This window comes from Ostrinia nubilalis, chromosome 10 (genome assembly GCF_963855985.1).
Source record: "Ostrinia nubilalis chromosome 10, ilOstNubi1.1, whole genome shotgun sequence".
NCBI classification, from domain to species: Eukaryota; Metazoa; Arthropoda; class Insecta; order Lepidoptera; family Crambidae; genus Ostrinia; species Ostrinia nubilalis.
Genome location: NC_087097.1, coordinates 5,992,297 through 6,014,379, shown reverse-complemented (window position 1 = coordinate 6,014,379; position 22,083 = coordinate 5,992,297). Strand labels below are relative to the sequence as shown.

Here is a 22,083-nt window from a genome sequence, read left to right as displayed (position 1 = left end):
CCGTCACTCTCGCGCTCTCGCTCTCGCTCTTGCTCCATCTCGTCAACGCCGGTGAGTCACTAGCTTTATACTTATCATGAGGTCTGGTTCAGACACAGTGATAATTGCGCGGTTGATGAGTATTTCTCGTACGTTTGCATCAAACTACGAGTATGACCGCACGGTTACCGCCTCACTAATCAGGAACTAGCCCTAAGTCAACGAAGCCTCCCCATCCCCAAGCCAATAATGTGAGGAGTGTACGCCAAATTCTCCATTTCTAGGTTCTTCCTCCAGTATTCCTCAAATACGTTTTTCAATTGCATTTCCTGTTCAAATAAACATGTGAGTACTCAGCTTTACTATTACTAAAGACACAATGATTAATTGAGATAGGTGACGTATCGGCTAGAGAAAGAACACTTTTCTTTAGACTAAATGTCACTTCACGATGAAGGTGGTCGGGTCGCGTGCGCAAGTTATATTTGCGATTTTCATTTGTTTCTCCCACTCGTTTCGACCGATTTTGACGTGTGAATGTGATTGTGAGTGATTTAATATCGATTATTTGTTCGTTTGATTTTGTTTTTTTATAGTGATGTGAATTTAGCTTGCGTCTTGTCGTGAATATAGCTGTCCAACACTGAAGTGTCTCAGCTAAGACATTGATAGGAGGGCGTTACTATCAATAGTGGGTTATGAGTTCCGATTTTTGCTACGTTGTAGGTACAACATTGCAGTGTCCCATACAATTATAACATTTACGTGGGGGCGCTACTATGAAAACTGGTCTAATAATTGCTACTTGACGTTTCAGAATCCTTTGACTATAGTTGATTGACAATGGCAAAACACATAACCCTCCTGGCGCAGTCAGGTAAAAAGGGTTACTTTTAACTGGAAAGGAACGTTCAAATACAACAAAATTCTAAGAAATGCAATAGGTACCCAGTATTAATGCTAAGAGATGTTTATCCGTAAGCGCGAACCACTCATGTCAAGTATTTATACGGCGTGAGAGAAGCGCCCCAAGTTAACGATTTATTAATGAACTCTTCCACCTTAAGCCACCCCGCAGGCTACAAACTTTTTGACGACTGATAGTCTGGTTGGGCTGGTAATCAGTATAAACATTTATATGAAGGTGCGTAATCGGTGTGATGTTCGCAGGAATATGGATGTGCCATTATATCTGAGAAGTCGACCAAATCATCCGCCAACTAGAAGTTTTTAGAACGTACCTATTTTTGTGGAAAAAGTAGGGATGTTTCCTGGGTAAAAAAGCAAGAGTTTTAATTAGTCCGTCAGTTGGCTTATCAAAAAATACTCGACACCTATTTTTCACTTTTTAAAACTAATGAAAATGTGAAGAGATAAAGCGTGCCAAAGTTCTAAAGAAAAGGCCCGTGACGTCAGTGAGTGCGTAAAAGTGCAGCACTTTGTGACGTCGCGCGGAACTTCAACCCACTATAATTTTGTAATTATTTGTTTGATTGACAATTAAAAATATACGTGTCCAATATTTTTTATATTAAAATTGATGGACTAAAAATTTTTTTTTAGGAAACTAGCCTATGTTTGCGCTAGATACAACACGCGGTGAACGCGCACTGTTTGACAAATTTTCGTAGCTAGGTCCGACGAAATTCTTGTCTTGTCTTCGGCAGACACGGTGAAACATAGCATGTTAAATAAACTGTCTAATTTCTAGTACTTCAGCCAACACTTTTATTTAACTTTGACCCATACTTTTTGTCTATAATATCAAATGCTTTGCGACAAGCTTCAGCATTTTATCCTTCGTCACATGTTGCTAATATCAATGAAAATAAAAGTACTGGCATTATGAATATTAATAATATTCCCCCAGAGCCTCGCAGTAAATGGTTCGTTTGATACGGAAAGCGTATGCTTCATTACTGGGACGTGATCAGATTTAAAGCCTTTCGTACAAAAAATATGGCACCCAATGTGACCCAATAAAATAATGTTTGTCTTTTTGAAAAGGTTGAACAAGGACAGGATTTGTTTTATTCCCACCTTTTCTTCCCACCGCTGCAACTCCTGTGTATTCAGGATTCACAGCTTGACCGCCAATAAAAACCCAAACAGTGAAGGTCAAGTTTGTCCCGGGGAAAAGTTAAACTGTCATTGGACCTGCAACGAAATTAATCATAAGAACATGGGAGGAGTTCGAAGAAATTCGAAGTTCAGAGAGAAATAGTAAATATAGTAGGTACAAGTAAGAGCAAAGCTAGGTATAAAGGTACTGTGTTAATAAAAGATTTATTTTTTATATTACGGATAGCGGTCACGTTCACGTTAAAAGTTGTAGAATGTAGGTATTAGGTGCGATATCAACCAATATTAGGTGGGTGGGTAATTGGGTATACTACCTAGCAAACAACTTAATTTAATATGATAGTTAGACTGGCTAAAATATACTAGCGCTAACGTTTATGCATCTTTGTGCATAGTGAAGAATACTTCTCTATGTAAACTATCTAAGTTATAATATAGAGTTTAATATCTTTGATACCAAATAAAAATTTTTCTTTCTTTCTTTCTTTCTAATAAGCACCAAATACCCAAGTGTCGTAAAAGGCATTATTTTTTGCCCCTAACCTAAATCTGTTTTATTTCTATAAATAAAAATAACAGCAGTAAAAAATAAAAGCTCTACTTAAATAGTGTTTTCCTCTAGGTACTACTATCAACAAGAAAAGGGAGACAATAAACTAGATTATCAACCTTTTTGCTATTCAAAGGCCTTTGTAATGAAAATATTGAAGATTCAAAGGTTGGAGTAAATATTAGATCAAGAAAAACACTAACTTCGTAACGCTACGAAGAGTAACTGGCTATCTTAAATTGCTTTTTCCCTTCTTTAAACTGATGAATTTGATTGAAAAAGGAAATTACTTTTTCCCTTATTTCTTAAGATTCTATTAGAACTATATTTTAAAGTAATGGAAACAGTTTCTGTAAAAGAGTTTCTTTACGTAATACGAGAACGTCATTTTTTATATGTTTTTAAGCTAGATGTCGTCAATTGTCGATTTTTTTCATCATCATCATCATTTCAGCCATATCACGTCCACTGCTGAACATAGTCCTCCCCTGACTTTGACTTCCACATCGCACGGTTGGTAGCGGCCTGCATCCAGCGCCTTCCTGCTACCTTTATCAGGTCGTCGGTCCACCTTGTGGGCCCACTACATGGCCTCCACTCCAGAACCTTGCTGCCCCATCGGCCGTCAGTTCTGCATACCTACTATGTGCCCTGTACGATATTTTATATGATTGTTGAATAGTTTCCATTCTCTATAGTTTTTCTTCCCATAACTTTCATCTATATCTAATACAGACCTTAATGTACAGACGATGTCACATTAAACTATTTAATTAAGCACTTTAATATCTTGTGTAATAGGTGCTAAATTTCAACAAAACTAGTACAGTATTTTCTGATGTACAGTCAGCGTCATATAGTTCGTGACACTCAAATTAGCCAATAACTTGTCTTTGTTACTGGACTATGGTTTTGATATCAACTTTTTTGGTTGGCCACTTTGGGTGTCACGAACTATTTGAAGCTGACTGTACTGTAGTGTTTCAAATAAAATTTTAAACTCTTTGCCTGTAAATATGAAATAATAAATCTCATGTTAAATATTCATCAAATCAGGAAGAATTTTAATAAAAAGCGATAATGGAAGTGATGGATAAAATATAATGTGAGTCGTCTAGTTTCAAAACCCGCTAAAACGCTCCTGCAACTAATTTCTGTTTATATCTCTAAATGATGCTACTGCAATTTTCTCATCATACTGTTCAATTATTTTCGATCAAAATACACTAAAAGACTACTAAACTAGCACTTAAAATTCGGTTTGTGTTACAAACTCCGCTAAAACGCCGTCCGTTTCTTTCAAAACCCTCTAAAAGTTGATTGACCAATGGTAGCACGGTATTTTGGTCACGTGACTGCGAAATCAGTATGGAGATTTTTTCATAACGTGCTTGCTTCATAATTTGCTCTTATCAAATCCCGCTAAAATACAACATGTCCGTTTCAAATCCCATTAAAACCGAATGTTCGTTACAAAATACGCCAAAATGAAAATAGTTTTCATTATAATTCAAATCATATTTAATTTAAAGATAAATAGCAATTACTGTTAGTATTGCCAGATGACAATAATAATTCGTATCATATATTTTTTGCCTAAGGCCAAAGCTATATGGATAAGCGGTTTTTTTCAATTTCTCGAAATCTTATCAAAATCGTTTTAGCGGGATTTGAAACTAGACGCCTCATGTACTTCCATGTTTTGTATTATTTTGTTCAACTGAAGCACTTTCTATGTTGATTAAATTTTGTATACGAATTATATTATAAGAAGAATTATTAAAATGCAAGTCATACATTTACTCTTTACCTAATATTGCGATTCTAAAGATAAGTGAAGACAATTTTTCATTGGCAGTACGGGACAGCTACTGTAGAATAATTTCATTAAAAAATATTCAGTAAATGAAATGCAGTAAGCTCACTCTCTATTTATTCCTGACATCAAAAAATATTTTCACCCATAATAATTACATAGTTTCTTAAATTATAGATTTTCAAAGAAATCTAGTCTGGTGTATTTCAATACCAGATACGGTCAAGGGTTTGAATATGAACGGTATACATTTTACTCGTAGTTGGTATTTACATGCTTATATGTTGTCCTGAAGTGGTGGTAGGGCAAGCTTTATTTGAGACGTGTATAAAGCGCTCTGGAAAGGGCCTGAGTTCTGAATAAAATCTTTGACTTTGATTTTGATTTATTTGAATGTTTATTATTTTTTTTTATTGCTTAATAGCACGTTATCACATCAATATACTCCTTGTGCTTACCTCGATGTGCTTTTGTCTATACAAGCTCTTACGCCCGTATTCACAAACATTACTATGAGGTCTCACAATGCGCTTGGACGCACAGGGTGACACACGAACTAATCACAGAGCTCTATTCAACGCTGTGCGTTCGATTTGCTGCTTCACTTAAGCAAACATCGTTTGTGAATACGGGCGTTAGTCCTAAATTAGGTTCTTGGCATGTTGGCAGAGATGTCAAATAAATTTGCATAAGTGTGCTTTTTGCAAGTTATTTTATGTTTTTAATTCATAGTGTTCTGTGCCTATAATATTTGTGCCAAATGGGAACGGACACATGGGCGTGAGGTAGTGGCATAATGACAGTGTATAATAGTAATTAATGGTATCGATTCCTGCGGTCAGACGCGGACATAAAGGTTTTATGGCACTCGCCAGTAACGGCTGACCCAGTCACATCATTTCGTTTGATGAGTACAATCGAGGTACAAAGTGTCACAGATGTTTTAAATGGCGTTAGATTTTGTTGTAGGGGTTGATGTCACCAAGTAATACCCACCTTCTTAGGGATGTCCGAGAGACTAATAAGATGCTTGTTGTAACGGCTGACCCTGTCACATACTTCGTTTGATGAGTGAGACAAAGTTTCATACAGCAGTACTTACAGGACCTATTATAGAAGACCTTAGTTAGATTTTGCGGTTGGAATTACTATTGCAAACCTGAAACTTATTAAAGTATAGTTAGGGTGTAGATTTTCCTTCTAATTTATATAAATTAACCGACAGCCACAGATATAAAGATAACTAATGACTATTCATTCTTAAATATTCTGTCTCAAGAATTGGAGAGAGTTGGTTAAATGTGTTTATCATTTCTGGCGTATTTAAGCCTATTATTTTGGTCAAATCTTGTTATGTCAGATAGTAAGACCTTTATCGGAAAATATAACGTATTTATTCTAGGTAATTATAAGTAAAAAAAATTTTGACGCTTATAAAACGTGGCCTTTCCAGCATAGCTGGAATGTTATCCCATCTTCGCGTATGAAACACGTACAAAACCAACATCAAGTTAGATCTTTAAAATAATGTTCTTTTCCAGGTTCAATGGGACCCGGTGTGCCAGAGAATATAACCGTGACATTCCTCAACCCGACCACGGTGAAGGTCTCGTGGTCAACCACGGCGGACCTGGTGGAGAAGTATGACGTCACGTACAAGCCCTCGGACGCGAGGTAAGAGATCTGTTGCGAGTGGCCTCTATGAGCTTGGCTTTTCCTTCTCGAGTTCTTTGACCAACATTCATCTAAATAAATATGACGTATGGATCACTACTTGAGCTAATTTTGCTCAATAATAAATGTTTTGTGCAGTAAATATGTATAAAAATCGTGAATGAAGTTTGAAGACAGTCCATATTCATATTCGAGATAGAGGCTTGCATTAAAAAAAACTAAATTCAACATTACGGGACTTCTACCTCTCTATACCAACGCTGCAACTCTTCCATAGTTACAGTGCTACAGTTTGACAGCTGATAAAAATCTAGCCAATGAAGGACAACTCTCAACATGTAAAAATATAATGTGTTTCTTCATTTCCGTTTAAGTAGCCTGTGTATCTTTGTACAAGAAAATGAATTCGTGTTCTTAAAACTCGCTCTGCGCTTAAAAGCGGCTATCTAAATCTGCTTGGTTGTTGAAGTATCCGTCAGACATCAACTCTTGTTGTTTAACAAGTTAATAGGTTTTGCCCGCGTGGTTTTATAGCCTCTCACTCAGGAATAAAGTCATACTAGTGAAATAATTGGTTCAGTACTTACAAAACATCTGTACAATATACTCGTTTCATTAAGATTTACAAAGTTTAATATAAATTGATACAGGGCTAGTTACATTATTGCTGACATAATAAGCATCATCACATGCTACCCATGTCCTATACTATGTGTTACAACGTGATAACCTATCCCTGTCACAATACGCCATCATCGGCAGTCATCCATCACTCCCTTCATTACGTCGTCGCCTTAACCCAGCGGCTAAGTAACGTTTGTACAAACCGCGCTAATTACAGTGACCCATATTTTAGGCAGACTTAATAAAGATACGTTGCAATAATAATATTATTTAATAACGGTATAATAGAAAGAAGAACGGTCATAAGTGATCTCACTAAATTATTTCTAAACTATACAAGATATCACAAAACTAGTTAATGATCCTGAAAGTTCTTCATGAGCTCTGTATCAAATGGTATAAATAATAAGTTACAAAATAAACTGGATCTATCCAAAAATTCAATGTTGCCAGCTTCCATAATCTGTAACCTATTATTGGTATCATTTGAAAGAGCTCGTAAAGCACTTTCAGCATCAGTAACTAGTTTTTCGATATCTTGTATACTTTTGAAATAATCGAGTGAGATCACTTATCGTTTCCACCCTGTATAATCCGGCTGTATCTCCAGGTCACCTAAATACATTCCATAGCAGCTGTAATAGACGTTTAGGTACATAAATAATAATTGTAGATAAATAGGCATTTTGTATTAGTTTTTGTGTAACGCCGGAACAAAAACATAGGGCAATATTTTGGTGTTAAACATAGATTTCGAATATAAAAAATATATAATATAACTAATTAAGAGATGACAAAAAAACTGAGGTAGGTAGGTATGTCTCGTTTCTGTCGGGTCTGGGTTTTTTTTGTATGGGTCGTGACCGTTCTTCTTTTCTGTTTATTTTACTTTGTTGCTGAATTTTTGTAATACAATTTATGGAGTAGCCCTCTAGTCAAGCTATATCTAAAAAATAATAGGACTTATATGAACATGTGCAATGTGTGACTGATATCATAATGTGAATTTATTTATACGTTTAGATGAATGTTGGTCTAAGAAAACTCTATTTTGGCTGTTTGCGTTTTTATTTAACTATTTGTTCCTTAAACTTTATCAACCCTATTTGCAATTCTTGATGTGTTCCTTATCCATGAAACTAAACATAATATTGATATTACCGTAATAAATAATGCTCAATGATAACTCTATGCTAACTTGATCTCTATGATGCGTTCGAATGTGAAATGTTTTCGCCTAGGCGCACAGACTATCGATTTTTCGTCGGCCGATAGTTGGACCCGACTAAACTATCGGCCGATGAAAAATCGATGGTCTGCGCCTAGACTTCAGGTTATTGTTATTGTCATAATATTACTTTGCACATAACAAACATGACCTTTGACCTCGAACTTGGATTTGTCAATAAATTTTAACATAACTTATGCCATTACTATCATTGCCTTTAAGACTTTTTGCAATACTTATTTACTTGGGCATAATTATATTCCCATAAATTAGCACATTTATCTTTGCAAGCATGACGTATTGGTATGGGTTGGGAAACCATGATTATAAATAGCCCGTATTCTAGCATCTAGACAGACAGTGTATACGCCAACTTAATCTCGTTAGAGGCGTGATTTAACTTTGTCACCGCGGGGAATCGAACCCAACTTAGTATTAAATTTCGAAACCCCATTAATGGTGGAGCAACTTTGAAATTGACTCATTGAGAATTTTAACTGGACGCCCTTTTGTAATTAATTTATGAACATGTCATATTATTATAATGTATATCAAATGTATTGAAAATAGATGATAATAGGTTTCTTGGGAGATTTACTATTTAAAGATGATTCTTACTTAACGTAAATGTATTCATGGTCATAATTTGAGGTCACATCAGAAATAATTACGTCGTAGGCACCTGATGCAGACAGACTGGTTGTGGAAATCCTTGAGGGAGGCCTTTGTCCAGCAGTGGACGTCTTTTGGCTGAAACGACGGACAACGAGGAAGTTTTCAATAAATAGCTGCAGTAAACAATCATTAAAATTAAAAAAACTAGCCCATTGCGTTCATAAGAAAACTCTCACTATTTTTAGATGCACTTAAAAAAATACAAACGTCTACTACTTCCAGTCGTTTCAGCTTTTCAGCCTAGCGTGCACGGTCGGGTAATTTAATTGAAAGGTTACAGTCTGCCACAAAGAAATCCACATAATAGCGAAACTCCGGAAATTCCGGAAATTCGGGCAAACAGCCCGAAGAATGATACAATGCGTGCGAACCGCAGCTTTCGTTGTTCGATAATTTTTATTGTGAATGATGTTTGTTTGCGGAATTGCTTTTAGCTTTGAATCTGCGTTGTAATGGGGCGTTCTGTTATTATATTTTTATGTGATTCTAATGACATCAGTAGGTAATGGACCGGCCAGTGTGTCGGAGAACCGACGAAAAGTAAAGTAAACGGGTTCTCGAGTGATGAAAATGTCTTTACAAATAATGTATTGTAGGACAATTTCTATTACTACCACATTATCCATCCATTAATTTGATCACCATAAGAAGACAGCTAGTAGCGACTGGAAAAAAAATGGATATCGTGATTTAGAGAGTTTCTTGAGGGAGGCATACGTCTAACAGTGGACCGCTAATAATTATATGTAATATCAATATTTCTTCGATATATTTGCATGCTATTGTTGATGGCTGGATAGGTGATCATATTTTGTTATTTTCGACCTTCTGTACACCCTATTCAAAGACAAATAAATATTTCTATTTCTATTTCTATTTCCGCCATAGAGTGAAATGATGATGATGACTACCAGTCATAAACCCACTTTTCAATCACACACATCTCCATAACATAGACTTAGAGTGAAAACCTTGGGAATGCATTTTTTCTCATATTTATGCATTTCGGTCAATCTTACAAAATATAACAGTTCTGGATATAAAAGCGGGTAAATTACTTTCACTCTAAGGCGTCGATAAGTGGTTGAAGACTTGTTGGACATAATAATAATTTATCGTCCATTCTAAGCTTTTTGAGGATACAAATAAAGTGTGCAATCGAACAGAAAACTAGACAAGACACGACTGAAATCAATAGTTCCGAGAATTGGAATCCACTGGTATTTGTTTGAACGTCAAACATTTCAAACTCAAACAAGTCCATGTTGTTCAAACGTTTTTGCAAAAATATACAAACATGAAATTGTACTAATAAAATGGTTCCAAACATAGTAATAGAGTGTTATTCGGCTGTATTTTTATTTTTTAATGAAATGCGACGCTTATACACTGCTTGTCGCGTGTAAGAAAACAGAATCGGAATCAGAATAAGAATCTTTATTTGTGAAAAAACATGGTAATTACATAAAACGGTATACATATATTTCAGTAGTAGTACACATGTTTCGCCTTTACATTTCAATAAGTACATTCGAGTAACAACAGAAAATAGAGTCGTTACTTTTTACATTATTCAAACTGAAATAAAGAATCACAGGTGAGAGCACATCAACTCATAATAAAATATCCATTTTAAACCTTTTGCTTCACCCGTAACATTCAAAGTCCATTGAAGAAATTGGTTATTTTACGAGTACCTATGGAAGCTACATCTTGTCCTGTTGACTTTTTAGTTTGATTGACTGTAAGACTGCAGTGTGTTGTTATTGATGGATGGAAGACAACAAGTGATATCTTATTTTAGTTCTAATAAGTGCGAATTTGCAACAAAAATGTACCTTTACTGAAAACTGTCAAAGTCACTATGACGGAGTATCTTACATTGCTTCTTAGCACTGGTCCATATTACTGACGCGATGACGTGAAGCAGTTTTGGGTCAGATAGGTAGTGAAAAGGTTGGGACATGTAAGAGTAGGCGCACACCGTTGATTTTTAGTCGGGCAGTTGATCAGTATGGGCATGTATGGGAGTGCGCACACTACGCCGATTCGATTTGGCCGATTCTTCATACAAATTAAAATCGGGCACAACTATCGGCCAACTAAAAATCAACGGTGTGCGCCTACTCTAAAAGTCGAAGGATGTAGCCGAAGGCTGAAGGGATCGGACTAGCCAGCTTGAAATCCGAGGAACACGGGTCCGAATCCCGCGACCGCTTAACTATTGTGGTAAACCCACTTGTAAGACAAGCATAATTTAGCTTACTAACGAAGGGCTAACGGGACTAATATTCTTAAAAAAGTACACTTTGAGAGCCTACTTTTTTGCTGTTCACTGTGCATATTCTCGTATCATACGGACACAGTACATAAGGAAATAAAAAAGAGCCGAATCAAAGAGCGGATACGCAACAATAATATTGCCACGAAGTGTAAAACAAAAGCAATAAAAATATTCCCACGAAGTGTACACAAACGGAACCATCTGCGCGCTATTTGTTTGTCGCGGGTCGTGCGACAAAACGTTATTATTTTTTCGGTCTACATTGGCCCCGTGAAAATGATCTCTGCTATGCTTGTAATGCAAATATTGTGATATTGTTTGCACAAATTTAATTTTGCACGTTTTAATGGAAACAGATACCTCAAAGGGAATTTTTACTTCATACTCCGAACATTGGCAATGGGCAGGGCTTTAGTACGCAGAACTGACGGCCGATGGGGCAACTAGGTTGTGGAGTGGAAGCCACGTACCGGAAAGCGCAGCGTAAGATGTCCACCCATAAGGTGCACCGACGACTTCATAAAGGAAGGCGCTGGATGCAGGCCGCTACCAACCGGTTATTATGGAAATCTTTGGAGGAAGCTTATGTTCAGCAGTGGATGTCCTAAGGCTGAAATGATGATGATGATGATGACTTCGATACTAGCTTTATTAATGTAACTGACGTTAATCAATTCGTGATTTAAGCCTTAATCACACGTACCGAGTAAACGGACGAGACAGTAAAATGTTTACTCGGTCGAGACAGTTGGGTGAGCGAGTCACATACTCGAGCGCTCGGCCGAGCACTCGGCGTAATGTTCATACACACCGAGTACTCGGCCGAGAGCACTGTCTCGCCCATTTGCTCGGTACGTGTGATCAAGGCTTTAAATTGTTTCAATTGTTGGAAACTCAAATACCTAGTTTTAGAAAATGTCCAATAGTTTTCCTCTTTTACTTAATTTCTTGCGAGAGATATTTCAACGAAGATTTTTGCAAAAAAACAAGTCCAGTTTTAATATTTATAAACCAGCTTTTGCTAGGAACTTTTACTGTGAATTCTGGATGCAATATTTAATTTAAACCAGTGAACTAGCTAACAGACTTGAAGAGAAAGCAGCAAATAATATTTGCTTTCTCTTCTTTTATCAACATTTAGCTTAATGCAAGAAAGGCATTTATGAAAAACTGGTTGAAGAAATGAGAATACGTCATCATTTTTCTCTTGGTTAAATTAAATGTTTTGTATCACTTGAAAATTTCAATGTATTTTATGCAAAATAAATCAACATGGCTATTTTTGATAAAAATAAATGATTCACATTTTAGATAGGTTGTACCTACAGTAACGTAATAATTTTCTTTTCTTGTTTTTTCCCCTTCCCATTTCTACACCTTCTTTACAAAAGTAAAATAAGGGTTAAGTTGAAAATAAAAATACCTTCAGTATGCCAGAACCTACTCCAGTCTTTGTTTAGCATCGCGCCAGAAAATAAACCAGAAAATAAACAAGTCCTCTCGTTGTGAAAAAGTATGTCAAGGAATACGTCTTCACGGCTCTAAATGTGCCTCATACGGTTTACGCCTAGTTGAACTGGCTTATACGACCTATCCTGCTCTCCAGACAGAAATATAGGACGCGTAACGAAGTTTGAGGCGAACTCGTAGGTACTCATACCTACTGATGTAATATTTGAATACAGAACACAAACAACACATTCAAGTTCAAATATCGAACACACTAGCTCTCTCGTTCTTATTAAATATCTGCAAGCGAGACAGAAAGCAATTGTCAGTCCGACTATGCAAGACGTCAGCACAGACAGTGTATAGAAACACTAATCTTTATTTATATTGATGGCCTCAACTCTTGTTGCGCGACCTATAAAGGCGCGTAGAAACAAATTCCTCATTTCAGAGACCAGAGAAATAGAATTTATTCAATTTTGAGTCGACATAAATTAAACATTCAATTTAAATCTGAACACCGCAAGCTGTTACATATTCAGCGAGTCGATAGTGCAAAACTAAAAGGTAGTTTAGGAAAATCAGCCAATTGGGAGAGAAAGGGTTCCGTATGTTAATTTTTTGGCACAATGTGTGAATTTTCACATAATAAAAAGTAAAATTTTGAAAAAAAATTGGAGAAAAAAGCTTAAAAGGTAGTTGTCACACTAGTCAATGGACATATTTTTTGACAAAATGCTACTATTCCATAGATAATGACGTCATGATTTTCTGAACTCAATTGAATATTCATTTATTTGTTGATATATTAACACCTCCTGTCACATAAAAAAAAAATATTATTTAGTACCTTAAAAAAAACTATACAGCAAACTGAAAACAAAATATACACCCGTTTGACATCACACGGAACCCTAAAACAGATTGTATGCTAATAGCGATATTGGTTGGCTGACGGTGCGAATTAGCTCTTGACATCTTTAGAACGCGCTTCAAGGGTCGCCGGGAACCGCGGGTGATGGATTTTTAAAGATTTCCACCTGATAAAACATGCTCATTTTTTTGCTTGATAAAATATTTTTTTAAGTATCTATCAGAAGTCCTTTTAATCATTGGCGTAGATAAAAGGAAAAGATAATTTTGAAACTCAGGTGTAATTTCTCTTGGTTTAAAAGTAGTTAAATAAAACTTTGTTCACTTTTGAGTGCTCTTATTGTTTGTTTATTTAATTGTACCTAAGCAGCAGCGTTAGGACTAATTTCACTTTATTTTTTTTATTTAGGAAGCAATAAAAACTCAACAGAAATTTTATTGATTAAATTCGATCTTAAAAGGTACACACACCACAGAATAATAATAAGTACTACGTACAGAAGTTTTACTTCGCGAAGGTATTTAAAAAAATGTATGCTCAATGTCACTAACAATATGGTGTAATTTAGCCTGTCTCAAGAGTCAAGCACCATTTTGTTGACAAACGTCAGTGATCGGCACTGCGCCGAAGCTATAGGGCTGACTTCGGTAAAATGATGTGACGTGAGGTGCCAAACCACGGAAAATGGCGGAGGAAATACATGATTTAGCATGAATTATCATGAATAATATTAACTACTTATTTACCTCTCAGTGTCTTGAGGCAACTTAAAAAAGTACATTCTGTGTTTTTATTACTATTTAGGCAGTTAAATACTGCATAGTATTTAGTACACCATTTTCTTTATTTTCTTCCATCATACACAAGAATACGCGTGCGTGAGTCAATGTTCGCTCGTATGTGAGGCCTTCAAGTCCAATAGTATCCTGTAGGTGGGCCATCGTGCGTGTTTTGTTTTCGATGTAAACTCGCGGAGATGAACAGGCCTGCACACACACACACTTTCAAAAAACTTCCTACTAAATCAGTATTAATTTTAATGTTTGCAAATAAATGCGTTTTAAAAAGCATTTCAGCATCAAAATGAACGAATAAACTAAAACGAAATAGTCAAAATGTCAACCATTTCAGTACAAATTAGCACTGTAAATCACGCTAGATGAATCCAACGCTTGTGTGAGCAACATAAAAGCACTCTGGGAGTATCCCCATGAAATTCACTTTTCATTTTGCATTAGTTCAACTCGTCCCTGAAAACTTGCTTCTAGTAAAGTTCCCGTGAACGCTCGAACTAAACCGCAAAATGTTTCAGCTAAGTTGCATGAAGTATTTTGATGGTAATAAGTCGGGTAACTTATGTGCTACAGTGCGAGTACTGTTTGATTAGTTCATACTTGCTCGTATATCTACATTTATAAAAGTTACTCTGTCTGTCTGTAACCTTTTCATGCTTAACTGCTGAATTAATTTTGAGGAATTTGGCACAGAGATAGACTAACGCCCGTATTTAATTCACAAACGATGCTTGCTTAAGTGAAGCACCAAATCGAACTCTGTGATTGGTTCGTGTGTCACCCTGTGCGTTCACGCGTACTGTGGAGGCTTGCGTCCGTATTCACAAAAATTACTGTAAGGTCTCACAAGACCTCATAGTAATTTTTGTGAATACGGACGCAAGCCTTTCCGTACATAGGCCTGTTTTTGTCAATAAATTAAACTTGATTGTAAAATAGGGGAATGAAGTGTTTGTCATGAAATAATTTTTTGATGATTAAAGTCGGAAATCCATGCGGGTATCACAGAAAGTACATAATAATTATGTCCATGCAAATAATGAATAGCATTTTATTCTAAAGTCTACGACGTAGACTCTACGTGTTAAGCGCTTTATGCTCCTTTTCCCATAATTCTACCATTCTTACTACCAGCAGTATATAAAAAAGGACTGCATCAAACATCGTTTGAAACTAAAAAGTTCTGCTATGGCTCCATCCTAACATTTTAACGTAATCAATAAATCCAACCACGTCAAAGGTAACTCCGACCGAGAAAGCCATTACTCTGCGTTTAGCGGCGACGCTGCCTCTAAACTTGTTACCGGGATCATTTCCTGAGACCCGACCTTAGCTTGTAAAGTTGACAGCACATATTTTTGTTGCAAAATAGACCTTATCAGAACTGCACAAGATGCCCCAGAGTAAAGCTTGATGTGTTGACCCTTGTAGATCAAGCTAAAACCGTGGGACCAAATTCAGTTGGAATAAGTGAGAGTTTGCAACAAAATGGAAAAGAGTGCAGGCTGTACAACAGACATCCCCATCACTTAGATGGTTGGCAGTCCACAACAGTACGTTTCTCTAGAAACTTCTTGCCCCGTACAACCAAACTGTGGAATGGACTGTCGTCTGCGACCTGCAAGCTTTCAAGAAGAGAGCGTATCTTCACCTTAAAGGCCGGCAACGCACCTGTAACGCCCCTGAGACTGCGGGTGTCTATGGGCGACGGTATGCACGTACCATCAGGTGATCCGTTTGCTCGTTTGCCTCCTGTCACATAAAAAAAAAGTTTAGGCCCATAAGGGCTTGTTTGTTCCCACGGAGACATCCCGTTTTTTGTAGGATCCCATTTAGTAGTATAGGTTCGTTCGTTCGTTCGTTTCAGCCAAATGACGTCCACTGCTGGACAAAGGCCTCCCCCAAGGTTTTCCACAATGAACGGTCCTGCGCTGCCCGCATCCAGGCTCTTCCCGCGACCTTTACCAGATCGTCGGTCCACCTAGTAGGAGGCCCTACCTAGACCTAGTGGGCGGGGCACATAGCTCGTAGAGACGATGGCCGTTGGGGCAGGAAAGTTCTCGAGTGGCGACCACGGGCTGGAAGACGTAGGGCTGGAAGTATAGGTATGTGCTTTAATATTAACGTTCACACGAACATCCCGTTTGCAGTGTACCGTAAAGTCGAACGGATGCATCCGTTCGACTTTGTAATTCGAATTTAAAACGCGATTTGGATTACCGTGCCTTAAGAACTGAGTGGTAGTTTGTACAGTTGTAAGCTAAAACAGTAGTTGTAAACAAAAAACCGTCTTCTGAATATTTTACGAAATTTTCATTGAACGCGATAGATGGCACTACAACCCATTCGATTATAGCTAAAGCTCACCTAGAGCTCGAAATGTGCGTTCAGAGGTTTTCTACTTATACAAAAGTGTTTTTGGTAATAATTCGACTTATGAGGTTTTCACTCGTCAAAGACGCTATGCAGTTGTAACACGTCCACTAGGCCAGCACGAAAGGTCAGGGTTGTAATTTAATAAAATGCTTATTCAGATCTTTTTTTTCCCGGAAACAGAAGCAGAACGTTAGGTTATAATTTTTTTCTATTTAGTGCCAGTGTGGTTTGGTTTGCGAATTCGGATTAATTTCACTTCAACTATGAAATATTTTACAGATTAAGAGTTATTTTGATTTATTATCAGGTATTTAAGAAAATAACCAAAAATTACAATAATTATCTTAGCTCAATTTGGATCAACTTTTTATCAAAGTTCAAGACGATTCAATTGAAGTATCTTCAAACAAAAAAACTCTTTCCACTTCAAATCACTAACGGTACAAGTGCCGTGCACCAAACCCATAACAGTTGATACTCGTAGGCGCTTCACAAATCCTCGGATTCAACAAAGCAGTAGGAGGATTTATACGTAGCGAGTCCGCAACGATATTGGTTATTGAAAAGAAAACAAGTGAAGACGACAGGGTCTTTAGCTATTCTGTAAATTAATTGCTTACAGTTGTAAGTTATGAAATGGTCAAGAAACAATTTTCTTAATGAAGTCCTAACTTAAACTTTTTGGTTCATTCTGTTCTGATTTCGACGTAGAGTCAAGCTTTTTGAAAAATTTTTTTTCAAACCAAAAGCTTTGGGCCATGGATCTCACACAAAAATAAGTCATTGGTTCTCAAGTGACTACGGTTGAGAACCAATAACTTATTTTTTGAGCTTGAAGACTTAAGTTAGTTAGCCGATTACCTGCTGTGAAATTGATAAAGCGCCACAACCATCCTTTAAACTCTAATGTTCGTATTCGAAATTATTCGTTAAAGAGCGACAGCATCAAAGCTTATCCTAAAGTAGGAAAAAGTTTTGTGTTAGGTAAGTAGTGCCCGTTTTCACCATCAATCCCTAATTTTTAAGTGACCCCTATCGTAACAAATAATATGAAATTTGTTTTCATAGGGGTCACTTAATAATTAGGGATTGATGGTGAAAACGGGCATAGGCCTCCCATGATGGACAGACAATCTAGTAAAGGTCACGTGCTTCGCAGCACCGTTGTTGGGGAAATATTTTAGAGAGTGACCTACGTTTTTTGGTTAAAACGAGAGGTCTCCCTGAACTTAACCCGATTTCGAGCCCCATGCATGATTTTATTAAATCGTTAGGTGTAAATCCCCTTGTACATATCGCACACAGCACGTTCGGCGATGGCGGCGTATTGATTATACAAACCGTAATGGAATTAACGGCAGGCTGATGTCACTGGCGATGGTTATAAAATGTAGGCATATCAAGCTTTACACTGTGGCATCTTATGGTTGTTGCAAAAAGGGCGACTTTGCTACAGAATGTATGGTTTAATGTGCTGTCGATTGTGAAATGAATAGTAATATGACTTGCTTTTACTAACATACTTTTTGACACGCTCTATCAATGCTGTGTGAAGTCCGTTGACATGACATTTACTCGTATTCTACCGATTCTATTTTACTATTTCTTTTGAGTGTGCAATAATTTTAGGGTGGATTGCACCATCTTACTTTAACTTTGACAAACGTCAGAAATCTGTCAAACTCCATACAAAAAGGACCGGTTATCGTCATAGTTAGTTACCTTTAAAGTTAGGTGGTGCAACTCAGCCTAAATAGTATTTGACGCTGACCCACTGTACCATCATCCTGTAAAATAAAACTTATTGAATTTACCAAAAATAAAACTACGTAGGTGTGTTCTAATAACCAATGAATAAAATCTGCAAAATACTACGCACTCCTAAGTTCTGATACTAATTAAAAGTTTTAATAAAGACGTATCATTTTAACACTTAGGAACTTTTTTAATGAAGTAACTTTTTCAAACTTCTTAAGCTGCTGTTGGAAATATACCCGATATGTTATGTTGATTGCTGGGCTATAGTAGCCATTCAACTGTTTAATATTATAAAAGAATTTCTTCGATCAACAATACCAATTAGATATGGGGTCAACGCAAAAAATATGTCTCGGGAAATTAGAGAGCACTAGAGAAGTGAGTTTTTTTATTGTATGTATTTTAAATCTCTTTTTCGTCTGGCATCAATTTAATCTAATAATAGCTTTTGCCCGCGGCTTCACCTGCGCGAAATTTAGTTTGTCACAGATCGTGCATGAACATTTATAATATTAGTAAGATTTTATAGTCTTTAAAATTCCCATGTACGGGGTGTACGGACTGTACGGAACTCACTTCTAAAGTGCGTTGTTATTGCCCGAGACATGATTTTTGCACTGACCCGATAATCCAGTTGGTATTGTTGATCAAAGTGTAATAATTAGAGTAGGCGCACACCGTTGATTTTTCGTCGGCCGATAGTTTAGTCGGGCAGTTGATCAGTATTGCCATGTATGGGAGTGCGCACACTACGCCGATTCGAATTGGCCGATTCTTCATACAATTTAAAATCGGGCACAACTATCGGCCAACTAAAATTCAACGGTGTGCGCCTACTCTTAGACTTGTTGAATTGAGCAACAATATTCAATATCAGAACGTAGGTAGATCGTCAATAACATCAATGTACACGTGCGCAGCGGTTTCATACTAAACGTGTTCTAAACTGTAAACAGCTTCTCGGTAGCCGCAGGCTGTGGTCTGTGGCCCGTTTGTACGGACTCCCATTGTGTGTATTGCAGAGCCCTATAGAGGATTTACATTTGTTATGTGTATTGAAACCACGATAGCCGAACGGTGAAGGGTTCTCTCGTCTCGTCTGGCCAACTCGTGATCCGAGGAACGCGGGTTCAAACCCCCCGACTGTTATGGTGAGCTCACTCGTGAAACAAGCATTTAGCTTAGTACGAGGGGCTAACGGGACTATTAGTGATATGTGCGATAAAATTTGCTAATAATCTTTACAAATTTTACGTTTTGGTCATCATAGCGCATAGAATTGAATCGGTTTCATTCATTTGATATGGTGACATTTAAACCAGAGTGTTGTGACGTGTCGTGTCGAAAACTGAATCTATGAAACTGATTTCGTTCTGATTCCGTCAACACATCCGACAAATATAAATCCGCCTTTAGTCCACGGAACTTTAAACTTGTCCCCATCACCCGTAGTTAGATCTATTAGCTAGTACTCCATTTCCTCTTCACTCTTCCTTCTCTCTCTGGCTTGCCGATAGAAAACCGCGAAATTGACTCATTGCTCGTTAGTTACAGAGTCGTGCTGGAGGTGGCGGGCAACTCGGACGCGGTCATACTGAGCGGGCTGGAGGCAGATACACAGTACCAAGTTACTGTGGCCGCACTGTGGGGCGGTCATAAGTACAGAAGCAGGCCTATTGTCTTCCGCACACTGGGTGAGTAAAATTACGTATTTCTTTTCATGTATATGGCTATATGAGTTGATAGCTCAACTCATCTCAAATTAATGGAAACTTGGACGCGCTCATACTGAGCGGGCTGGAGGCAGATACGCAGTACCAGGTCACTGTGGCTGTACTGTGGGATGGCCACAAGTATAGAAGCAGGCCTATTGTCTTCCGCACACTGGGTGAGTTAAATTCTTTTCATGCGGTCTAGCCATCTCAAATGAATAGAAACTCGGACGCGGTCATACTGAGCGGGCTGGAGGCAGATACGCAGTACCAGGTCACTGTAACTGCATTGTGGGGTTGCCACAAGTATAGAAGCATGCCTATTGTCTTCCGCACACTGGGTAAATGAGAATAGTTCATTAGAAAAAAAAGAGAAACTCAACATACTGAGGTAGTACTGAACAGCGTCCGAGATCTAGTACCAGGTCACTGTAGCACGCACTGTAGCGGACACTTTGGGATGGCCACAAGTATAGAAGCAGGCCTATTACCTTCCACACACTGTGTGAAATGTCTGAACTCTTGTGGTGTAAACCAATGGGAGGGCTTTTTGTTGACACGTACCTACAGGTCGTACTTGTTCACTGGGTCAGTTAAAATACCTTTTTTTTTTTCTATAAGATCAGAGGTTGCTGTCGCAAGTATTTATATCCGTTGTCTAGTACCCATAGTACAAGCTTTGCTTAGTTTGGGACTAGGTGGTGTAAAATGTCCAAGGATAATATTTTATTTATTTATTCTTGCAAATAAGTGAGTGAAAATATACAAAATATCTAATAAAATCCAAAGAAACCACAGACAGTTGAATTAATTTTCAGAGTACAGATAGACAGGTTGAGGTAATACAGCCGGTCCGGTTAGTGCTAACGAGTCCCTCGCATGTCTCTTAGCCCGTTCACGGCGCACGCGAGCCGAGCACCAAAACATTGTTTGAACTTCGACATGGCGTAGGGTTTGCACTGTGCAATATTTATTTACAGCAAAAACACGGTCACAGGTGATAGTTTATGAATCGAATATTCGTCTTTCTTTTTTGAATAAATAAGGAGACATTTTTTTAGAAACATCAGATATTAGTTGTTGAACTCTCTTAATGTATATGTCACTTATTTAACAGAGTTTTTTTTTTAAATAAACCTGTAGGATTTTTGTTAAGTGGTTTACCGACTACAGCTGAGAGATATTTTATTTTTTACATCTAGATACTTACCTAAACACATTTAGCATCTTTTTTGTCTCGTCAATATTTCAGAGCATTCTCTACTAACGGTCTATACGAATAAATTCGTAAAAGTATTTGTATGGCAACAAAAAAAAAACTCAAAAAGTAACCACTTTCCATGTCATAATGTTTTAACTGTGGTCTTCACAGACGTCGTTACTAAGGGTCTGCGGTCCAATCAAAACCTAGTCAAGAGTGATTGACAGCCCTAACGAAAGCTGCGGAGTGCAAACGAGTGCACGTAAAATGAAAATGCGATGTGCAGCAGACCGTGTTGGTATTTCAGTTATGTGGACTCGCCTTTATCCGGATTTTAATAAAACGCCGTTTTACACTAAACGAAATGTCATGCACCCCTACTATGATTTTTATGTTTATACTTTTGTTTGACAATGATCAGGAACAAGTTGTCTGCTATCTTTATTAGGTCATCGGTCTATCGACCAGAGGGCTGAGTGTGAGTTTACATCAAACGTCCACACTAGTGAGCGCGTTAAAAATGACATTAAATCTACAGGGTGTTAGGTAAATGGGTATATGAGCCGACACTAGCCCATGTTAACATGGGTATATAAATGGTATGGCGAAGTCAGAAATTTGATATCATCATTTTACTTTTTTAAATTTTCATACAAAATAAATTTTATAAAATCCGATTTGTATGAAAAATAAAATAATTAAAATGAAGATATCAATTTTCTGACTTCACCATACCATTTATATAACCATGTTAACATGGGCTAGTGTCGGCTCATATAGCCATTTACCTATCACCCTGTATAACGGATTGTACAGCGGAAACGTTCAAGAACTAATATTATCATACATTTTTTTAAAGCGCTCACTAGAGAGGACGTTTGATTTGATTTGAGAACTCACACTCAGACCCTAGGTGCTTACAATCGCCAATAAATACTATACATTAACCGCAAGAACTTTTCTAACCTCAAAATTAGAAAAGCTATGTTAATGTTTCCAAAGGCTAT

The 22,083-nt window shown here is 37.3% G+C and overlaps 1 protein-coding gene across 2 annotated transcripts in view; it reads left to right on the top strand.

Moving 5' to 3' along the window:
• LOC135075741 (uncharacterized) overlaps positions 1–22,083 on the top strand; it is a 155,332-nt gene that overhangs the window by 74,598 nt on the left and 58,651 nt on the right. Inside the window, exons 3-4 of one of the 2 annotated variants that reach the window (XM_063970209.1) lie at positions 5,969–6,101; positions 19,718–19,857. In XM_063970209.1, coding sequence (XP_063826279.1) covers positions 5,969–6,101; positions 19,718–19,857 — 273 coding nt within the window. Of the gene's footprint in view, positions 1–5,968; positions 6,102–19,711; positions 19,858–22,083 lie in introns of both variants that reach the window. The other variant, XM_063970208.1, reaches the window with a different exon arrangement.